The following is a 21,650-nucleotide window of genomic DNA, read 5'->3' on the forward strand; positions in this document are numbered from 1 at the left end:
GCAGGCTCCAGCTTGGGGGCGAGTGCTGACACTTTGCGTATAGCAGCCTTAGCTCTTGTCTACTCTTCAGCAGAGTACTGTGCACCTGTTTGGTGCCGCAGTGCTCACTGCCATAACATCGACACTGCCATAAACAGTGCCCTGCGCACAGTTACCAGATGCTTAATGCGTCCCACACCATTGGACAATTTTGCCATTCTCGCTGGCATCCAACCTGCTGAGCTTCGTCGCAAAGAAGCCACTCTGTTTCTTGACCGACGGGCACCACAGCCTAACCATCTTCTCCATCACAAGATCTCTGCTCCCCCAAACCAGCACCCCCGTCGACTGAAATCAAGACACCTATTCGTGCCAGTCGCTCAACTTCTGATCAACGAAGCAGATGAACTTAATCTCTGCGGCTACTTGGGCGGACTATAAATGGAATTCTGAAGGGAAGTCAAGTACCACCAGACTCCATCCGTTCATCCCCGACGCCGACACATGCCCCATCGGCCTGAAACTACAAAGACAAGCATAAGTGCGCCTCAACTGTCTTCGTACGGGCGTCGGGCTTTTCCGCTCAACCATATGCACCAATGGGGAATCGGCCTCTTCCTCCTCCTGTGATTGTGGTGCCGATGAGGAACAGACCGCAGACCACATCATCAATGATTGTACCGTCTTCAAACCACCTAACGGAGTGGAAGGTCTACGTGTCATGGATGATGAAACTAAAAACTGGCTGCTCTCTAGTAGCCTTCCAGTGTAGTCCGGGAACATCTTGAATCTGGGGCGGTAAAAGGATAGAATAGACCCTCGGCCCAAGAGGCTTGCACGACGACGACGACGAAGCACACGGTTAATAGGCCCACCCGCTTATTAAGCCCAATTTGGTCCATTTCGGAATTACTGAAGGTATAGGAGTGGTAGAAAATTATCACCCGCTGAATAAGCCAAAATCGTCCGGTCCCGATGTGGCCTTAATAAGCGGGGACGACCGTATTAGAATTGATATTAATTTGCAAAGTGTTTTGCGCATTCCGAAACGTTTGGGTCGCGAAGATTTCGAACGATTGCTTTTTGGGTCGCACCAAAAAGTATTTGCGGACCCCTGCTCTACACCATGATGCAGCCTCTACAGATGGCAGGCCACAACCACGATTGAAAGAACAAAGCTTATGACGGGAAAACTAAGATATTTGTTCTGAAAATGTTTGAAAAACAGCACTGTTTTCATATCCAGTGCTTAGACTGTGGCTTATTTACTTAACTTTTTCTTCAATCCAGCTCATTTCGTTTGGAATTGCCTGTGAACCCAACTCTGTCCAACGTTCCTTCCGAGTTCTTCAACTTCGTTCCTTCTGGCTTGGACAACATGTCTTTCCATGAGCTGTCCATCAACCAACCAGACAGCGTGACGTTTCTCGCCATCAATCCGCACAACTCAAGTCATACCAGCGACATTAAAATGAGAGTTTATTTTCTTTACACCAACAAGTATGTTGTTACGGTGCATCTTGTGTCGTGTTAACGATTTTGAATTACTGAACAGATGAGGTGAAAATAATTTCATCTTAATAATGTCAGTGCGATTAGCGTCGTTTTTCCAGGACAAGCACATACCCTTCGTGAGTATCGAACCGGGGTCGATGTATACATCAAACACGCTTGCACGTATTTGCCTTGTAACCAACGAGTATGTTGATGCAAGGGCAATGCATTTAAGCTGCTCCTAGTTTTTAACAAAACAGATTTAAATAATAAATTCAGGAGATTCCGTATTGCTTGAACATGCTTTAACTATATTAAAGTTAATCCACATGCACCAAAGCCAACAACACTTTGAAATCTTTAAAAGATCTCAAAAACTTGGATTAATGAATATTTACATTTTATTTAGTCTCAAAGACTTTCCCAACGTTGTGAACTACACATTCTCCTACGATCTTCCTGACTACGGGTCCGATCCCAGCCATCCGTATCGGATCCGACTGGATAACTCAAGTTTGGAAGGAACTGGTCGATACGTTTACGGGATTTTACAAATAGGTAAGTAGACGGCTATGAATAAAGTCAACTCACTTCCTTACTTCGTGTTTATTTACTTTCAAGTAGCAGTGCAGCACAGTTCAGTGAAGACACAAAGCACAAACACGTATAGAGTCCTTGTGTTACAGATGACTTCGGTAACATCACAAGCGAACCCCAACGCACCCTCCGCAACTATACCCTGCACAATATGGCGACTTCGTGCCGATTCTGGAACGAGTCTACAGAGCAATGGGAAACTACTGGCAAGCAAATATATCGCTTTCTAATCAAGCACTTGGATTGTGTATTACATAACTGGCACTTAAAACATAAAAATGTGGATTCATTGTTTAGTTAATTTTGATCAATGCTTGTGTAACTTATCTTGTGAAACTTGTGTAACTTATCTGTTTACGTCACGATTATTTCTATGGCACTGTACTCGTACACTGTGCTACTTATCGTCATACAAAACATGAGTTTGTAAAATGTGGTTCCAATAGACTTTTTATGAAAAAATACGTTTTTTAATGTTATTTTTTTCGTATTGAAGGTTGCACTGTAAGCAGTGAGACTAACAACAAAGTTGTGGTGTGTCTTTGCAACCATCTGACATCATTTGGAGCTGATTTTCTTGTTGCTCCGAATCCTATTGATTTTTCTGCCCTTGCATCTAAACTTCAGGTAATTTGTGAAGTATCCGTCGCCAATGTTTTGTAACAATTCCATGAGATTTAAATTTTTTTTCTTTGTTTGAGTTTCTTCTCCTGAGTTAGATCACCAAGAACCTGCATGCGGTGGCCATGTCTTTCTGGTCAGGCCACACATACTTTCTTATTTTTTCAAGTCAAGCATGACATCATTATGACATCATCAGTTTTACTCCTGTGATCTGATGACGTTTGCTGACGTCTGCGCTTGAGCGGTAAGTTGAACTCCAGCGTGGAGATGGTTGAGTCGCATCCATGTCTGCTTCCTCAAATATATCAAGAAAAAGAAAAGATGAAGATACAGAGCTTGGTTGTTTCTATTTTGATCTCCATAGTCGCCCCTCCCCTAACAACGACTCTAAATATTCAGTCAATGAAACAGAAATGTTTCCCTTTTCTATAATGAGTAATATTACAAAGTATTTGTTTTAGTAGGACTATAAAATTATCTTCTTTTTTTTAGAATATCAAAGACAACTTGGCAGTATTGATGACGATCATCGGATTATTTGTTCTCTATGTTGTGGGAATAATTGCTTGCCGACGACAAGACAAGAAAGATATATCCAAGGTAAATCTTCACTGATTCCTGACGAGAGTTCCAAGACGAGTCGGGCTTGTTGTGTAAATTTTAGTTTGAAGAATTGGGATTGATCAATGGCCTGAATTCCTTAGTGTTGCTGGATTTACTTCGGATTTTTATCACAAGTGTCAAAACCTCTTCAGGCATGCCTTTCAGTGTCTTGTCAAAGACATCTGCCTGTTCTTGAGCGGTGTCTAATCGTTGCCCTTTCGGCCGTACTATTGCTCTCACCACTCGGCTCTGCACCCGAATTTCTGAACACGAAGAAGACACGAAGATTGGCTTCCTTGCCACCCTGTCCACTTAATCTAAATCTTTAACCACCGGCTATAGACCTAAGCCTGGATGAGACAAAAATGTAAAAGTAACCCAAAGTCACACAAAATATAGGCTACACTAGGACTCTACTGTATGTCTATCTATCATTGACTAATAAAACTAATAACTTGACATAATCATGCTGTGATATCGAAATTAATTTATGATTAAAAAATGAGCCTGGTGAACTGTTTGTTGCGTTGAGTAACTAGGCTTATAGTACATCTATCAACATAAATCACACTAGCGACTTATACAAGCAACTCTAATTAACAAGCACGGCAGCTCAACGTCCACAGGTATAGCCTAAAGCTTGCTTGTTAGCATTCCATTATTATATATTTTGGTTGCCATGGGCTGTGATTACAACTCTAAGCATAATTGCTGACCCAAAAGCTGGATAATAAACACCGTGGAAAGTTTTTACCCATTTCAGCAAACCTGCTACACATGAAAAGTTGAATCTTTTTATTTTATTCATTTGTTTAAAAAGTGGTCGGTTTCTCTCCTGATGGACAACAATCTAAGTGACCATTACTTCTACCAAGTCACCATCCAAACCGGGTCCAGGCGAGATGCGGAAACAGCAAGTCGAATCTTCTTCATGGTCAGTGGAGTTGAAGGGGAGACAACTCTCAGAGTATTGGCTGACAAGGAAAAAACTGTAAGATTTATTCATTTAAAAAACTTATTTTAAATAGTACGATAGGCAGTGGGCTAATTGTATGTCGATCAATTTATTTGAATGTAAGAGTGTAGACAACAGTTTGTCATTTCTTGAATGACTACATGCTGTCGCAATATTATCTGGTGCAAGGTTGTAACTGTATGACATATCAAATCATTGCTGTCATGTTGCTTATTTAAACAAGAGCTGTAGAAGCGACAACCACAACCTGATTTTATCTCCAGTGTCATTATTATTCATTTTTTTGCATTTTGGATTTCGTATTCGTTTTTACTTCGTCTTTATTGCGTCAACTTACCATTTAAAAACGCAATACTTGCTTTCGTATATATGTTTAAATGAGGGAGTGCAGACTCCACGACCTCTCACACCTATCCCAAGGTTATGGTTTTTCGCAGTTATCGGATGAACAGTAGGCCTACTGTATGTTGTTTTTTTCATGCACGTTTGTTTCGCATCCAAACAAAAATAAATCACCATCCAACCATCCTATTAACATATAATCCAGCCCACAGAAAACGTAGAAAATCGACAACAAAACGTAGTAGACCCAGTGTAGTTCAATCATTTAAAAAGATAAAAAATACAATAAGAGATGTTGCATTAAATGTTGTATTCTGACAACGCTTAGTGCCAAATCTACAAGAAGCAAAACTTGCAGAAAAGCTGCAGAATTGTTTTGTAACTCAAACTACTTGTTTTGAAACACAAACACAGTCTACCAAAATCGAGATCAACATTCACTGGGCCTTGCTGATGGAAAGACATAAACCACCAAGCAGCTATGCGTTGAAAGGGCGTCTTTTGTGTTTGGCTTTTATTGGATGCACTTGTCTCTTGCTGTGTCGTCACTTCTAGGAATTTGTTCGTAATCTTATCACTCTTCCTATCTGTCATTTTGCTGCACTTGATTTGCAACCAAATGTCGGTGAACAATGAAACCAAGATGCCCAATTGTAGTTGTATTGGATAATATGCTACCCGTCACCTGATTCAATATTGCTTTTATTTCAATAGAAATTTGAACGCGGGAGCACCAGAAAGTTCCTAATGGCGGTCGATAAACCACTTGGAGTGCTTTCTTTTGTGAAAATTTGGCACGACAACTCCGGCAAGCGTGGCATGGCGTCTTGGTATCTCGATCATGTTGTCATTTCAGATCTACGCTCCAAAATGAGGTTTGCAGTTGTGCGATACATTAGGCCTATTATTGTTACTAACAGAGTATCAATCAATAAACACTCGGTTATGCAAAAACACCAGAAGCCACAATGGTTCCAGTTCCTTCGTTTGTGGTCGCGCGATTGCAGATGTCACTGAACAGCGGCAGGTGCGCGATCATGCATAGTAGGGTAGGTTAAGTGTTCAATTTTACACTGAAGGATAGGAAGAACATTACATTGTGGAATCACTTGTAGATGTGGGCTTGTCAAACAACCAGTTAGGGAATTTATCAGAGTTATATGTTTAATACCAAGTTTGTTTTTTTTTCGCGCAATATACCAAAGTATACCAAGTAGGCATGCTTGCTCTTTATACAAATGTCCTTTACTAGTTTTCTTTTTTTAATGTTTTTTTATGTTACTGTCTTTATTGTGGTTTCTAATCAATTGTTACCACAAATAAATTGATAAAGTTCATTTGGATATGTTGATAATTTTCTGCAAAGAAACAAGTGTAGCCTATTGCAAACTTGTATGACAACCATGGATGGTCATAAATAATAAATGCTATTGGTTTGGACCAATGTTAGAATTGCTGTGATTATTTTATCTTTCGTCTCAACAGGTACTACTTCTTCTGCAATGAATGGTTAGCTGTTGACCAATCAGATGGGTCTGTTGAAAGAATTCTTCCGGTTGCTACGGACAACCAACTTGGAAGCTTCAAACACGTTTTTGCGTCATCAACTAAAAAGGATTTCAGCGACGGTCATTTATGGTTTTCTTGTAAGTTGTACGAAATCTCAAATTCAAATACCTTATTTTTTCAGCTCGTGTTTGGAGGATAACTTTAATTGTTTCATGCAAGGTAACTACGATTGTATACAGTAGGCCTGCAAGCAGTCTAAGCGTCTGAATCGTCGTTTCTTTTCAATTGTGTACTCTGCTGCACTTTGCAAGAGAAACTGAGACATTAACCAGATTTTGCTCGCAATTGTGCTTTTATGAAGGTAATTCCAAACAGCAGAAACACCACAGCTGGTAGTTAATTTATCTTGCTGCAAAGATAAACACTTCAACGTTTTCCAGAAAATATTTGAGTTTGATACATTGTGCCTACCCTGGGTAGTTGTTGATGCAAATCTTTGCGTTCGCTTTTTTTCATGAAGTGTCTGATGTTTAGATGCCATCACTTTGTTATTCTTCTTACCTAACAAACATAATTGATACAGCAACGAAGCTGGTAGGCTACTGTTCATTTCTTGGTTTACGTTAGAGCTTGGTAAGATGTTTGCTTCATCTTCAGTGTTTTCACGTCCTACAAAGAGCAACTTCACTCGTGTCCAGCGGTTGACTTGCGCTCTGACCATCTTCTTCTCCACCATGTTGACCAGTGCGATGTTCTTTGGGAGAGATGAAGACAACAGTGGAACCCAGGGAGCGTTTGAAATCGGTTGGTGTCATCAACATTTGTTGAGTCATAACGAATTGATAGAATGGTACCCATTGTCTTCCCATGTAATTTTTTCCTTCTAATGTTTTTTTCATATATGCTGTGTACAATATTTGTTTATGAAAACTCTTTGAAAAGCGCGATCCCACACTTGCACCAAGCAGCTGCTGTATGTTGCCTGCACTTGGCTGGTTTAGTTTTGAATCTTTATCCTCGAACTGACAAAACCTTTAATAGGTTATTCCCGGTAGTTTTGCATACTTGTGGAGGCTTTGAACCACAGACGCAGGGCCGGTCACCGAGATTGACAGAGTGGAGGTTCCGATTGTTGAAGTGTTGTTGCCGGGGAGTTATTCCATCCATTAGGTGCCGATGAGTGGAGAGCAGTCTTGAAATGCGTTGCTCAAGCGCACACACCGAGAGTCGAACCAGCGCCGCGTGATTCATGTGGGCGCTTAACCACTGAACTAACGAGTTTGTTCACTTTTCCAGGTCCAATAAGATTTACGGTGCAGCAGCTCCTGATCAGCATTGAAGCAACATTGTTAGTTGTTCCGATCAACGTTTTGCTGGTTCAGGTACTTTTGCATTTTCACGACATCAACCAGTTGAGTTGATATGTTTCATAATTGCAGCGCTATTTGTTCCAACTTTTTATTTTAATCTCTTATTGGTTTTGAACTAAGATGAAAAATGATTAGATCGATTCGCTAATTTAAACAAAACGAAATGTTTCCAGCAGTACAGAGTTTAAAGTCTTCGTTCAACAATGTTCAGATAATGGGTCTGAACTGGTGTGAACTAATATAACAATTGAATTTTATTAGCACTGAATGTGAAAACCGTTACTTTTCAACAACTTCAACCGTTGGTTGAACTGTGAGCTTAGTTTGCAACGTTTTGGCTCAGGGCTTGTGAATTACAGATTTTAATCCTACTTTCAATTTGAGGCTCTAGATAGCACAACGGCCCCAGTTCAACCTTTCCGGCCGCAGCCCATAATTTGAAAACCACTGCTCTGGCAGGTTCTAAAAATTTGTAGATGATAAACTATTTCTAAGAAAGTGTGACGCATTAGTCCACCCCGTTCGCTCAGTGGTTACGCGCCCGGCTCAAGATCACGCGGCGCTGGTTCGACTCTCGGGGTGTGCGCTTGAGCAACGCATTTCAGGACTGCTCTCCATTCAGGGGCACCTAGTGAATGGAATAATTCCCCGGCAAGGACACTTCAACAATCGGAAAACTTCACTCTGCCAATCTCGGTAACCGGCCCTGCGTCAAGAACCTCTACAAGTATGCGAAACTACCAGGAATATAACCTATTAAGACTTTATCAGTCCGAGGATAGAGATTCAAAACCAACCAAACCATTCAAATGAAGCATACGTCATTAAGATTGCACACAGGCAGGAATAATAACCTTGTGAAATAAATGCAGTTGTTCCGGCGTGCCAAGGCCAAAGACAACGTTGATAACGGAAAGGGAGTTTTAAATCTGCTCAACAAATCAGTAGAATCTATTGACAAGGAAATAGACGAAAATGAAGGAAAAGAGAAAAATGAAAGGTAGACACTAACCTGAGAGAAGTCGGTCTGCTGTTGGTACATTGTCGTGATTTGTATCCTCTCTAAGAAAATGTTACTGTATAAGTTCATGAATTCTTTTTTTAGGAAAGCAATTCTGGATCGATAAAAAAGGCATTTACATCACAGTATTGTACAGTAGATAGACCGCCTTAATGAGCTAGCTACTATTTTAATTTTCTCTTGGATGTTCATGAGATAGTGAAGCAGAACTACATAACAAGAAATGTTTTTCCATTACAGCTATCAATTCCCTCATTGGGTGGTCTACATCGCTTGGTGCCTTGCTGTTCTGATCACCCTTACAAGCGCCACATTCGTGTTCCTTTACAGCGTTGAGTGGGGTGCCGCAAAAGCACAAGATTGGCTGCTCTCCATTTTTCTTTCCTTCTTTCAATCAATCTTTGTTATTCAACCGGCAAAGGTCCAAGCTGCTAACGATTTGATTTTCATTTTATTATCAAATTTTAATACTTAATTTTCATCTCAAATATACGAAAGTAACTTGACATTTAGTGGCTTGTCGTGGAGACAGCTCAAGGGTTGATAAACCTTTTGGCTTGTCCTTCTTGTATTCGCCACAACAGTTCTTACCACAATGGCTACTAAACTGTTATAGACGCGTGTACTTTATTATTGTTCAACAAGCCATCGGTCATAATGAGTAAACTAACCTTTCACATTGAGCTTTATAAAATTTATTTTTTATTTTTTGTATGATACATTAGATCAAACGTGGAAGTGCTTTCGTAAACGTAATGTTTTCAGCAAAAAGAGTAAAATAAAGTAGTTAGATTTCTCTTGGATTTGGATTTATGAAACATATCATGATATGAACATTACTTAATACAAGGCTGGTTTGCTGTTGGGAATTCTTGCAACCAAACGGCCAATGCTACATGCCTGCACTTTCACTTTTACCCAGAAATGTTCATATGCTGATGTGAACGAGACACAAATAACTTTATTGGTCTGTAAAAATCGCTGCATTTCTTTGATCCAATCTTTCTTCATGTCAAGTTTTGTGTTTCAGGTGATACTCGCAGCGGTTGTGTTGTCCTTTTTTGTGAACCGGTGTCGGAAAGAGGATGCTGGTCAGATTATTGGGGAGAACGACGAAGAGCAAGGAACAAGCGGAGACCTTGAGGAGTTTAAAAGGAAAGAAGAAGAATGGCTCTTGCAGATGCCAAAAGATAACCACCTTGGTAACGAATGAGCCGCAGCTGTACTTGTGACCTCACGCGTCATATGACGTCACGTATTAATACTCCGATCGCGAACGAGTGATTGATGTTGCTTGCTTAATATTCTAAAGCTTCTCTATACATCATCCCAGACGTGTGGTAAACACAGCACCTGGTGCCGATACATTAACCTATCAAGTGCAATCCTGCACAGAAAATTGATAAAACAGTAAATCATCTCCAGCAAAAAGTAAATGAAGACGATAATGAGGTAATTATTGCAAAAAGCGGAAGTTGTTGTGGCAAACAAATTGAGTAGAAACCCCACAACAACAATGCGATGACGTGGCACAGTGCTGCAGGAATCGCTGATGCGTGACGACATTATACGAAAGGCAATGTTTCAACAGCACTGGTCGTTGTAAATCTACAATCTTTATTAGAGACACCAGTTGATGTTAGAGCTATGGGCTTAGAATGACTAAGACGAGTTGAAAGTTGTTGTTGAAATGACTATGACGATTTTAGCCCACTGTCCAAAAATCTCCCCCCCCCCGAATTCTAAAAGTGGATAGAGCCCCTGGTTAAAGCTGTTCGTCGACAGTGCGCATACGGTTCACATAAGGTTACAAGACAAATCCAATACTGCGCATTGTGATACCCCGATGCCGATAGCTCAATTGGTTAGCGCGTCACTTCTGGAACGAGGAAGCTTCAAGATCAAGCGGCGCTGATTTGACTCTCGGTGTGTGCGCTTGAGCAACGCACGTTAAGGACTGCTCTCCATTCAGCGTCATCTAATGGATGGAATAGTTTCCTGGCAACAAGACTTCAACAATCGGAAACTTCACTCTGTCAATCTCGGTGACCGGGCCTGCGTCAGTGATTCAAAGCCTCTACAAGTATGCGAAACTGCCAGGATTAAGCTCTGCAAGAAGCTTTCCCAGTCCGAGGATAAAGATTCAATCAATCAATCAATATGCGTGCACAAGGCAGCGAAACATTGCAATGGATACCTAATATTTCAGCGAATGAGCTTGTCTGTGAAAGGAATGCCAGGACAAACAAACAAAAAAACTGTAGGATTTATTAAAATATTTTTAAACTTGAATTGTTTCTGCATTTCCTCTGCGACGATGCAGCATACTTTGCTGGTTTCGTTAACAGCAATAGGAGAAATAATGATAACAATAAATCCAGAAACAACATTTCGACTAGCCATAGGACTGAGCACCTGTCATGAAAAACGTGTGGTTGAAACTCGTAAGCGTAATGCGTACCAGACAAAAGAAGAAAAAGAGCTGTACCTTTCACAGAGGACCACGGTGGGCACATTCCCTTCTTCAGGGAATAGTCTATTGATCAAATCATCGAACAAACAACCAGTTTTGTGATGTCATTTAAACATTTTTCCTGCAATGTTTACGTTGTGCATGACTGGCATTGAAATAAAGCAAGCACAGATGATCAATTTTATCGACGTTCGTATTTACCCTACAAAATACCTTTGATTGTTTGAAGTCAGTAGAGTATAAAAATTTAGACGAAGACTCTTAACTTGAGAAGAGCAAACAATTTATATCATTAATCAAAGTCTTGGATTTTACAAGGAGTAAATATTTATTTTTTGGCCGCATAATGAGAAGCAAATCAATGGAAAAAGACATCATGCTTGGTTTGGTCAGCGGAGGAAGAGGAAAGGGGCGCCCAAAAACAAGATGGCTTGACACAATCGTAAATGACAGTGGTATGGGAGTGCATGAATTGAAGGAAGCTGCGTGGGATCGAGAGATGTGGAGAAAGATGACATGCAGAGTGACCGAGAGTCGTAAACGACTAAACGGATGAAGAAGAAGAAATATTTGAAAATTATAGATTATTTTTTACGATTAATAACTTCAAATTTCCTCGATATTCTATTACATCTTGTACATAAAGTAAAATAAAAATAGTAAAGCTGCGAGTCGCTATTTATCACATCATTCAATACTTCATTCTTCATTAATCACAACGATCGTTGCTTTCATCAATTATTTTGAAGTTCCAAAGTTTGCTGGTGGTTTTGCATATTGAAATAAGAGAATTTTTCCTAATTCAAGAAGATGTTTTAATTACATTAAACTTGAAAAATTTTCGGTGCATAGAAAACAAGAATAAAACTGTAGCTTAATATTATTTTCAGATGACTTGCAGAGACAGAAAAGCAGCGTGAACAATGCCCAACTGCAGGCCGCTCGTCAAAAGTGTCTCCGTGACAAGATAATGGTTAATACGATCCGTGACATTATATCCTACTTCTTCTACGTGGTGGTCCTCATCACTGCCGCAAATAGCACGAAAGATCCTCAGGCTTTCCGGTTCCACCGCTCCCTGTCGGATGTCTTCCTAGCACAAGGGAGTCCAGCCTTTGAAATGGTATGTTTCGTTTGCACACGTCAATGGACATCATTGTTTTGTATTAAAGGTTGTCTAACAAAAGTCAGCCATACAAAACTAAGGCAAAGGCCGTGTCAGGTTATAGCTCAACTTAACACCAGGATTACCCTGTTTTGTTTTTTTTATGTCCTATACCTGCTATAGTACAGGTTTGTAAGATATCAAGAGTTTCTGTTTCTTCCGACCACGTCATCAGAAGTTGAATACTTTCATCATCTGATTTATTATCATCAGTACTATTGACTTTAGTAATCTCACTAATTACTGTATATTTACCAAAGAAAAAAACATATGTGGTCCTAATGAGTGAGCTTCCGCTGACAGCTTTTAGCAACAAAAGATATTTAGATTCGAAAACCACATGAACAGATCAACTCAGTGTGTGCGATGGTTTTAACTTTCTCATAGTACACTGCGCTTAATTAAAGTGGGAAGCCACAGATGAGTAAAAACTCATTAAATGCATAATTTGGGCAATTGTGAAACACAAAGAAGTTTCAAAAATAAAACTCTTAAAACAAAGCAACGATGGCAGATTTAGGAAAGCCCGAGGGACACTCTAGTTATCGTAATGTTAAATGTAGAATAAGCCTAATCGATACCTACAGAGAATGAACTGGACTAACTACAGACCTGATAACACACTGCCTAAACGTTGATGTGGATAGTAAATCATCTAAAAACATTATGTTTGTATCCACTAGATAAGCACTCCAGATGATTTTTGGAATTGGTGCGAAAATGGCCTAGTAGCGGGTCTTCACGCGTCGAATCGTTACAACAATGAAAGAATAACGTGGTCGGAGTCTCGATTCATTACGAACAGGGAGACCTTTGTTGTTGGACCTGCCAGAATCAGGCAGCTGCGGGTTGAAGAAGGTTTTTATATTTATTCACGACAGTGATGAACAATCGTCTAACTTTAACACCACGAGCAAGTTTTCACAAAAATATCGAAATCAAAATACAACAGAACACGTTGAGAGGTCACTAATACTTCATTCTACCATCCCTGCCCAACCAAACGGCCATACATCAATAATTTGTGCGTCCTCCTTTGATAGTGGCCACAGTCTCCATTCGTCTTGACGTAGCCTACCTTGGGTCTGAAAATTATAATATCCTCTGCATATTTCTTTAACCAAACTTCTATCACTCTAACCAACTCTGAAGGACTTGGTGGTTGCACGAGGTGTTATCCTGCATATTATATTGTAATCATGGATGTAGTTGCAGATTTTTTGACAACAGCTCAACATATTTAGGCTCATATCTTCAGAAACTAATGACCACAAACCCCGTTTTTGGGAATTACCCCCGAATCACCTGACCCGGGGGATGTTTCGTAACAGATGCGGGGTCTTTGCCATCGAAATGGCTTTCCCGGTGGTGGTGGTGTTCTGACGAGGCGTTTGTGCTCCACGAAGTGTTATAGGAATACAGATTCGATTGAAAGCAACAGCCCTCCCCTGCTGGGCGTGCGTCCAGTTACAGTATTTCATTTCGTAGGCCGGTCGGTTTGCTTTCATGGCAAGTGTTACCATTGGCTTTTTTGCCGGTTTATAGGACTTCAATATTTTATTTCATGCAACAAACGGCAAAAAACTACAACACCATATACTGTATTTGTTGATAAAATCTTTCCCCACAGCAAAAGCTTTTTAGCTTCTTCCTCATATAGACTCACATTAAATATGTTTGAATTTTCAGATGCGTGCATAGTTGCCAACGAGCCAAGCTCCCCTGCCTTAGTATCACGTGACTGCATTCCATCATATAATTGGTTCAGTGAAGATACGCGTCACTTCTTACCTGGGTGGGCAGAAGATACAACAAATCTATCGTTGACAAATACTCCGTGGGCATACCAAGATTTCATGTTAGTTCTATTTGATCTCTCTCCTTGCATGATTTCATTTCAGCGTCATATGCAATCCGGTATTAAAACGTGATATTTGTACCTGTATTAAAACATGTTTTTTGTAGAGCATGATAAATTTTTAGGGGGCGATTGCCCCTAAAACTTTATCCCCTTAAAACTTATATCCCCCCCCCCCCCGGGGAAACGTCTCCGCTCTGATCCTTGTGCCTTCGTCTTTGCTTCAAAATAAAATATTTCAAAGCTTTTTTTCTTCTGATCCAGGGATCTTGGTGGGTTTCCTTATCATGGACTACGCAATTTGTACTCGGGAGGTGGATACGCGGTCACTCTTGGCAACACTGCAAAGTCAAGCAGAGAGAAACTGGCAACACTAAAAGCTGAGAAGTGGATCGATCGTTTCACGGCGGCGGTGTTCATTGAGTTCACTGTAAGTGTCTCATTTTGTTGGTCTTCTTTACAGCATTTTTACTTTTATGTTTGAAAGGTTTGAAGCAATGATTTGAATCAGTGCCTCATAGTTTGCGATGAGATTATTGAATTAAGCCCAATCACGCTTGTGACAGCAATTGACCAGACAATAACTTTACTGTTAAGTTATAATTATAATTCAATTTAATGCTAGCTAGTGTATCTTAACTACGACCGTGTTTTAAAAATATTTTTTGGTAATTCAATGAATTAGCAAAGAGCAGATATAATGTTTGTTAAAATAAATGTTTAACCATTTGCTGATATTCAACTTTTTAGGTTTACAACGCAAACGTCAATTTGTTTGGTTCACTGGTTTTACTGCTCGAGAAGTCATCGAACGGAGCTTTCTTTGCCCACCCGGTTATAACACCACTACGATTGTACGAATTTATTGATGGAAAGGGTTATTTCCTATTGGCAATTTACTTTCTTTTTGTAGTGGTGCTGGTGTATAACATGTGGCTGGTAAGTATGAAAAATCAACTTATTCAACCACAAGACTAAAAGCTTATTACGCTTTACATTTAAAATACTGTATTAGCATTTATGTTTTATAGCGCATATAAGAAGTGGTTAGTTGCAGTTAACATCACTTTAGATGTCACTCTTCTTCTGCTTCTCCCTCTTCTTGAGCTACTAAATTATCAGGCTACACCTTCCAGTTGTGACAAAGCTATTTTGTTATCGTCATCATTTATCCTGCAGATGATGCGGAAGATCTATGTTCTAAAGAAGAAATTCTTCCATCAATTTTGGAATGTAGTTGACACCTTGATAGCTATATTTTCAATAATTTCCATCGCTTTTTATGGAGTTCGAACTGTCCACTCTGGTACGACGTTAGCCAAAATCACAGCAGATGTAGACAAAGGTTTGTACGATCAGCAATATATTTTGAGTCAACGTGTTTAAATTTTACAGTAACCTACTGACCTGCTGTTGTAGCATGTATTTACAAATCACAGCATACAGTACACTATTACAGCAATTACAAAATTTTGATGCACAAGAAACGAAACGTTTTTCTTGAAGGTTTTTCGCATTTTATTTTAGAATATTTTATATTGTAATACGGTATTTTTCATGTTTAATTTTGCAAAACTGTTTTAAAATTCTTTACATTGAGTTCCTTGTTTATACGGTTTATAGTTATGTGTGTAGCCTGTTTGTGTGTGTCAAAGCTTCTTGCATACAAATATGAAAAATCCACTCATCTAATGTCAGACATGATATTTCTATTTTTTCAGAAACCTTCGTGAATTTCCAGTACATCGTTTTTTGGAATGACATCTTTCGGATTTTCGTTTCCTTCACGGTGTTCCTAGCAACTGTCAAGTTCAGCAAGCTCCTTCATTTCAATCGGAGGATTCGTCTATTGACGTGCACCCTGAAACACGCCGCAAAACCCGTTCTCTACTTCTCAGCGATGTTCCTTATCTACTTTGCTGCGTTTATGTTCCTAGCAAACATGTGGTTTGAGCAGAAGTTGTACGCTCACAGCTCCCTGTACTTAACTGTAAGCTTTGCGCTACTGCTTCATACATTTTGCTAAATAATCGCATAGTTTGAATAGTATCTCGTATAACCTTATTCGGAAAGTATACGCTTAATGTGTCTACTGGTTTACACTGGCATAGTCTATGTCTATAGTGCATGTTGCATGTAAGTAAATTTGTTGTATTGTTTTCTTCGCTTCATAGGGATCGTAATGAAATAAACGTTTAGTAAAAATCATATACATGAACAATCGCACTAAAACCGATGCGCTTCCGTATTTGCAACAAAGTTATCCACTTTTTGTCCTCAATCAGTTCATAGGAAAAGTATTAACATCCAACTTAAACGGTCACAAATCATCGTCTTGGTCACATTAGAGTAGTTACATATTTGTTTGGGGGGGTAAAAAAATCGGCCACCATTATAGAGGCAAAAGACACTGAAGCTGTTTGTTTCTATGTTTTATGTCTATGTTATAAAAAATATTAAGCAAAGCTTTAAAAAATTAGCAACAAAACAGCTTTCGCAGTATATTCTCCTTAGAAATTTCATACGTAGACACTACACAGTTCTTGATATTTGTTTAATTTAAATTTACGTTTTATCTGTTTTAGTTGTTGTGGTAACACAAAAGAACAAAAATTGAATACAACGTTCAAGAACTTAATCACACTTGCAGGCTGTGGAGTTGTTTTCAATGCTTCTTGGCCGGTTTGACTTTACTGAGCTTCAGTCCGCCGACCAACTTCTAGGCCCCTTATTTTTCATTGCCTTTACTGGAACGTTGACGATTACTGTGCTGAATATGTTCATTTGTATTTTGGATGACAGCATTAAAAAGGTAAGTAGCAACATAATATAGAAGAGTTATGTAGTTGAATGAGTTTCGCTTTTAGCAGCATGATCGTTTGCTTACTTCACAGTGTAGATTCAAACGGTCTGTTGTAGCCTGATGCTGCGGGTTCTTTTTGGCAATATCAAATTACACTAGCTTTCGGAACACAGTTCCCTAGTCATGTGCTATGACGAATGGTGTTGAAGTCAGTGAGTGGTTCTTTAAAGTGGCTCAATAGAAGAGTTAATTGGTGGTACAAAACTTGAATATAAAATTGCAAGTAGAAGGTTGCTCATAGTAGTTCGAAGATGCAGGTTTTCGTCTGACTCTCTTCAGGAGCTATCGTCAAAATAAAATAAGCCTAAATGTGAGGAAGTATTTATAGTAGAAGAAAAACGAAATGCAAATTTGGTTGATCATAATAATTCAAAAGTAACGAAGAAGTTTCAAGGCATAAACAAATTTTTTTTGGCGGCATAAGACTGGATCGAGAGTATTTATAAAGATTGCTTCCAGTGCTGCGAGGTGGAACGAGGAATGGCCTTTAGCAAGAATTGAAAACATTTCTGGTCTAAAGTTCAAAGCACCTTCTTCGATATCCAGCAGGTGTTGCCCTATTGCGGAGTTACTGGATATGTTTTTGCCATTTACAGTTTTTCAAGCTCGACTTGGTTGATTTCTTGTTGTATTGTTTCCTTCTTTAATTATTTTCGGGACATGTTGTTTGATTCGTTCCTCCAAGCGTTCGGACGTGCGGGTTACGTACCGACTCTCACAGTGGAACTTAAATTGATAAATTACGTTACTAAATGCTATGGTAGGCAAGCAGTCTGTTGGTAGAACGGAAAATTTCTTTGGTCGTGAAGAATATACATGGTTTGACACCAAAAAGAATTCGTTGATGCCTTAAAATTTCTTCGTTAATATTGAATTATTCTGATCAGCTAAATTTACATTTCGTTTTCCTTTTACCATAAATACTTCACCACATTTAGGTTTATTTTATTCCGACCATGGCTCCTGAAGAGAGTCAGACGAAAACCTGCAGGTCGAACTTTGACCAACCTTCTACTCGCAACATAATATAAACTTTGAAAGTTGTCTACATAGCTGAGTGATGAGAGCTCTGTACGCCGCTCGGAAGGACGCCGGTCTACACCTCTCAAGAGCACTCGGCTGTTTGGCATGACATGGAATGCTTGAAGACGAACAAGAAGATTGATTTTCTTGTATTCCCGCCTTCTTGATCTAAAAGTTTTGATCAGCAGCTATGGGCCTGGCTGCCCCAAAGATAAAATTACGTCGCAGGAGTGCTTGCAATAATATCAAATATTATACAGTAATGTAGATGTAACATTTTGCTACTAATTACATGCCCTTCATAACTGATTGATTGCTTCCTGGGACGTGATGTAATTTAGAAGCTTTTAGCACAAGTTTGACGAAAATATTGCTTCACGAACATAGAATTCAAAGCGAAACCAAAGGAATCTTGCAACAGAATGGGACAAACGTTTCTTTGTTAGGGAAATATTTTTGTTTTGGTTGTTAAAGCAAATACTTTTGTTTAAAACACCTCTGAGCCTTTGTAGCTCGTTAATATTGGCGCAAGGCCACGCACTTTATATTTTACGGTTATTTCTGCACTCTTACCTTCTCATTCATTCAATTATTGCTTTAAGCACATAACGAAATGAAATTAGCTTAGAATTTCAAATGAAAAAGCTAACAAAGCTTTGTGTTAATATGACATAAAATTGCAAAATGCATTCACTGTTAATTCGACCCCAATCACAGCAACAGTGATCCGATTAAAACAAAGGCAAGTGATCCCAATAAGAGGTGAAATCTGTAGCTTGTATTTGTCAGCAGTGAAAAACAGTCCAAGCTAAATAGTAATCTGAATACACTCGGGCTTTCTGTAGAGTTCATTGAATTTGTGTTTCAAACAGACCAATAAACGATAAAAGCCAAGGCTGATATCATACTAACGCCTTTAATAATCTCAACCTAGAAATGCATCAAACCGATATTTATTGTGAGTTGTTTAGGCGAGAGCTGAAGTTGAGGGGCAACAAAATGAATTTGAAGTGATCGATTACATGATGAAGCAATTCTCGGAGTTTGTCTACACGCATATGCCTCCAGCGCTTGCTAAAGCAATTAAAACAGGTGTGCAAGTGTTCGCTTATCTTTGTCAAAGTTGCAACGGAATTTTTCGAATAACTTTAAGAAGAAAATCACTTTTGAGCATAAATTGACCAATAACCGATAAATAGCAGTTTAGATTTAACTACAGCAATTAAATTGTTCAATAGATGTGAAATGTCACGCATATGGCGGTGTCTTGGAATGGTATGCTTGATTGATTGATTGATTGATTGATTGGTTGATTGTGGGAGTCTTCATTCTTGGATTAAGAAAGTCTTTTTGAGGACCTAATCCTGGCAGTTTTTCATACCTGTAGAAACTTGCTATACGTAGGCCCGATCGCCGAGATCGAAAGAATGAAGTTTCCTTTTGCTGAAGTGTTGTTTCCAAGGAATTGTTCCACTCACTTGGTGCCGCTGAATGGAGAGCAGTGCTTGAAGTGAATTGCTAATGCGTACACACCGAGAGTCGAACAGCGTCGCTTTAACTTATAGTTAATGGTTAATACGATTTTTTGCCTTCCTTTCCATTCAAACTGAATCTGCAACCATCGGTTGTTAGCCTGGATTGTACGCCGCAGTGCGGTAGACTATCAGTATAATGCGATTTATCAATTGTCAATTTTCACAATATTTGAAAACTTTTGTTCAATTATGAAGTAGAAAAATGAATGCTTAAAATCGTCATGATTGGGTGTTGTTGCAGAAGAACCCGAAGATCGGGACTGTCCCGTTTACATTGAATTCTCCGATGAGGTACTTGAACTTCGTGTTGACGCTCTGGAGAAATACGTCACAAAGATGGAAAGCGAATTTTACGCCACTGTCACTTTAGAAGAACTGGAGGCTGACTTGGAAGAGGATGAAGAAGAGTTTGCGGACGACATCCCCAAACTTTATTAAGATCTGTGGTGGAGAAATATGAAATATGACTTGAAGAGAAAGTGAAATGTCAGTCAGTAGTTTAGTTCGTAGTCACGTTTAATTTGCACTTAGTTATTGTAACTTAATTCTTGGAACTTAATTGTTTGTAAATTAATTTTTCTTACAAAAATACACAACTAAACCAGTAAAATGTTATGCCTGATAAGAAAAATTTAACCGATTGTTTGTGCTATATAAACGTATTTAAACGTATATTTTATACCAATCTTTTACTTGTTTCAATGAAGAACATTGTTTTGAATGAACTTGAAAAATTAAATTTCTTTTTAGACTTTGTATTAAAATGCTAACCTTCGTATGTTTACCACTCTAAAGCATCAATCTTATTCATGACCGAATGGCTTTTATCAAATTGCACAATGTTTTAGCCCACTCAAGCAATATTTTAGTTTCACTGTGTGCTTGTGCACTTGAAATAAAAACCACTGTATTGAGGAATTAATAATTTTTGACTTGTTTTTGATCAGACAACCACCCAAGCAGGCACAGTACTGAAACTACCAGAACAAACAAAAAGTTGGCTTTGAGCAGTTCTTAAAAGCAGTTCTGTAGGCTAATCGGTAGCTGCTTAGAGAGAGAGAGAGAGAGAGAGTCCTAATCCTGGTACGCCAATCGAAAAGGAGCAGGTTCTACACCGCTCGAGAGCATGTAACCGTATTTTCCATAAAATGGAACCAAATTGCATTTTGTATACCTTGATATTTGATGCTTCACTAAGAAATTTACACCCAATTGCCAACACATCATGTTATTGACTATTATCACCAGGCTATATTGTGGCGGTGTAGCGTGTAGCTGTTGAATAAAATAAAAAAAAAAGGTGGCCACAGAAAGATCTAGATCTTGTATAAGTTACAGTATATTTTATCGATAAAAACAGACAAATTTTTCACAACCTAAACGCAACGAAAGGTCGTTGAGGACCATTGTTTCAAACTCCCAATATGATTTTATTTCAAGTGCTTCGCATACCTATCAACGTTAACTTTAATAAAGGTAACGACTAGAACATCACACGCCCAGGGCGAAAGAGAAAATTGAATTGAGTCCTGTCTTTGTCATGAGTTACCATGGGGGTGGGGGGGGGGACAGGTTATACCTGGGACTGGTATATAAGTCCCTCCCGCACCCCCCTTGGTAACTCATGACAAAGACAGGACTCAATTCAATTTTCTCTTTCGCCCTGGGCGTGTGATGTTCTAGTCTTTTCCTTTAATAACAATGATCAAAAACATTCAAAATGTTTTTTGAATCGAAACGAGAACGAATTGAAAAAACGCCCATTTGCAAATAATAAGCAGTAAGTTGTATTGTGTAAGATTAACCTACATAGCACATGACTAGGGAACTGTGTTCCGAAAGTTAGTGCAATTTGCTATTATCACAGCGAACTAGTCATATAGTCCGGAAACATCGTGAATCTGGGGTGGTAAAAGGATAAACCCTCGGCCCCAGAGGCTCACACGACGACGACAGTGAACTCGCAGCATCAGACAAAAACAGGTTGTTATTATCTACATTGTGAAGTAAGCAACGATCATGCTGCTAAAAGCGAAACTCAATTTATTACAAAGTAGATTGTGCTCCAGTTAATGTTTTGATCCATGTATGTATGATCGAAAATAGAAAAATAATTGTTTTACTGTAAAATCCAAAACATCTAAAACGTTATTTAGTTTGACTTTGATTTATAACGCAAGACAAGGGGGCACAAAGTTCTAAAAGTGACGGCAAAGGG

At 39.1% G+C, this 21,650-nt stretch overlaps 1 protein-coding gene across 1 annotated transcript in view; it reads left to right on the forward strand.

The window, feature by feature from the left end:
- Window positions 1-20,344, forward strand: part of LOC145787391 (polycystin-1-like protein 2) — a 31,732-nt gene extending 11,388 nt beyond the window's left edge. The window contains exons 15-37 of the mRNA XM_082599128.1: window positions 1,270-1,479; window positions 1,883-2,031; window positions 2,160-2,276; window positions 2,567-2,697; window positions 3,187-3,294; window positions 4,118-4,288; window positions 5,330-5,490; window positions 6,101-6,261; window positions 6,782-6,928; window positions 7,421-7,506; window positions 8,367-8,494; window positions 8,756-8,936; window positions 9,546-9,717; window positions 11,879-12,111; window positions 12,837-13,011; window positions 13,843-14,011; window positions 14,276-14,441; window positions 14,762-14,950; window positions 15,191-15,356; window positions 15,733-16,001; window positions 16,662-16,823; window positions 18,869-18,989; window positions 19,674-20,344. Of these exons, the coding sequence (XP_082455254.1) occupies window positions 1,270-1,479; window positions 1,883-2,031; window positions 2,160-2,276; window positions 2,567-2,697; window positions 3,187-3,294; window positions 4,118-4,288; window positions 5,330-5,490; window positions 6,101-6,261; window positions 6,782-6,928; window positions 7,421-7,506; window positions 8,367-8,494; window positions 8,756-8,936; window positions 9,546-9,717; window positions 11,879-12,111; window positions 12,837-13,011; window positions 13,843-14,011; window positions 14,276-14,441; window positions 14,762-14,950; window positions 15,191-15,356; window positions 15,733-16,001; window positions 16,662-16,823; window positions 18,869-18,989; window positions 19,674-19,870 (3,769 nt within the window). The 3' untranslated portion in view covers window positions 19,871-20,344. The remainder of the gene's footprint in view (window positions 1-1,269; window positions 1,480-1,882; window positions 2,032-2,159; window positions 2,277-2,566; window positions 2,698-3,186; window positions 3,295-4,117; window positions 4,289-5,329; window positions 5,491-6,100; window positions 6,262-6,781; window positions 6,929-7,420; window positions 7,507-8,366; window positions 8,495-8,755; window positions 8,937-9,545; window positions 9,718-11,878; window positions 12,112-12,836; window positions 13,012-13,842; window positions 14,012-14,275; window positions 14,442-14,761; window positions 14,951-15,190; window positions 15,357-15,732; window positions 16,002-16,661; window positions 16,824-18,868; window positions 18,990-19,673) is intronic.
- Window positions 20,345-21,650: the final 1,306 nt, after the last annotated feature.

This window comes from Aplidium turbinatum, chromosome 18 (assembly GCF_918807975.1).
Source record: "Aplidium turbinatum chromosome 18, kaAplTurb1.1, whole genome shotgun sequence".
In the NCBI taxonomy this organism is placed as follows: domain Eukaryota; kingdom Metazoa; phylum Chordata; class Ascidiacea; order Aplousobranchia; family Polyclinidae; genus Aplidium; species Aplidium turbinatum.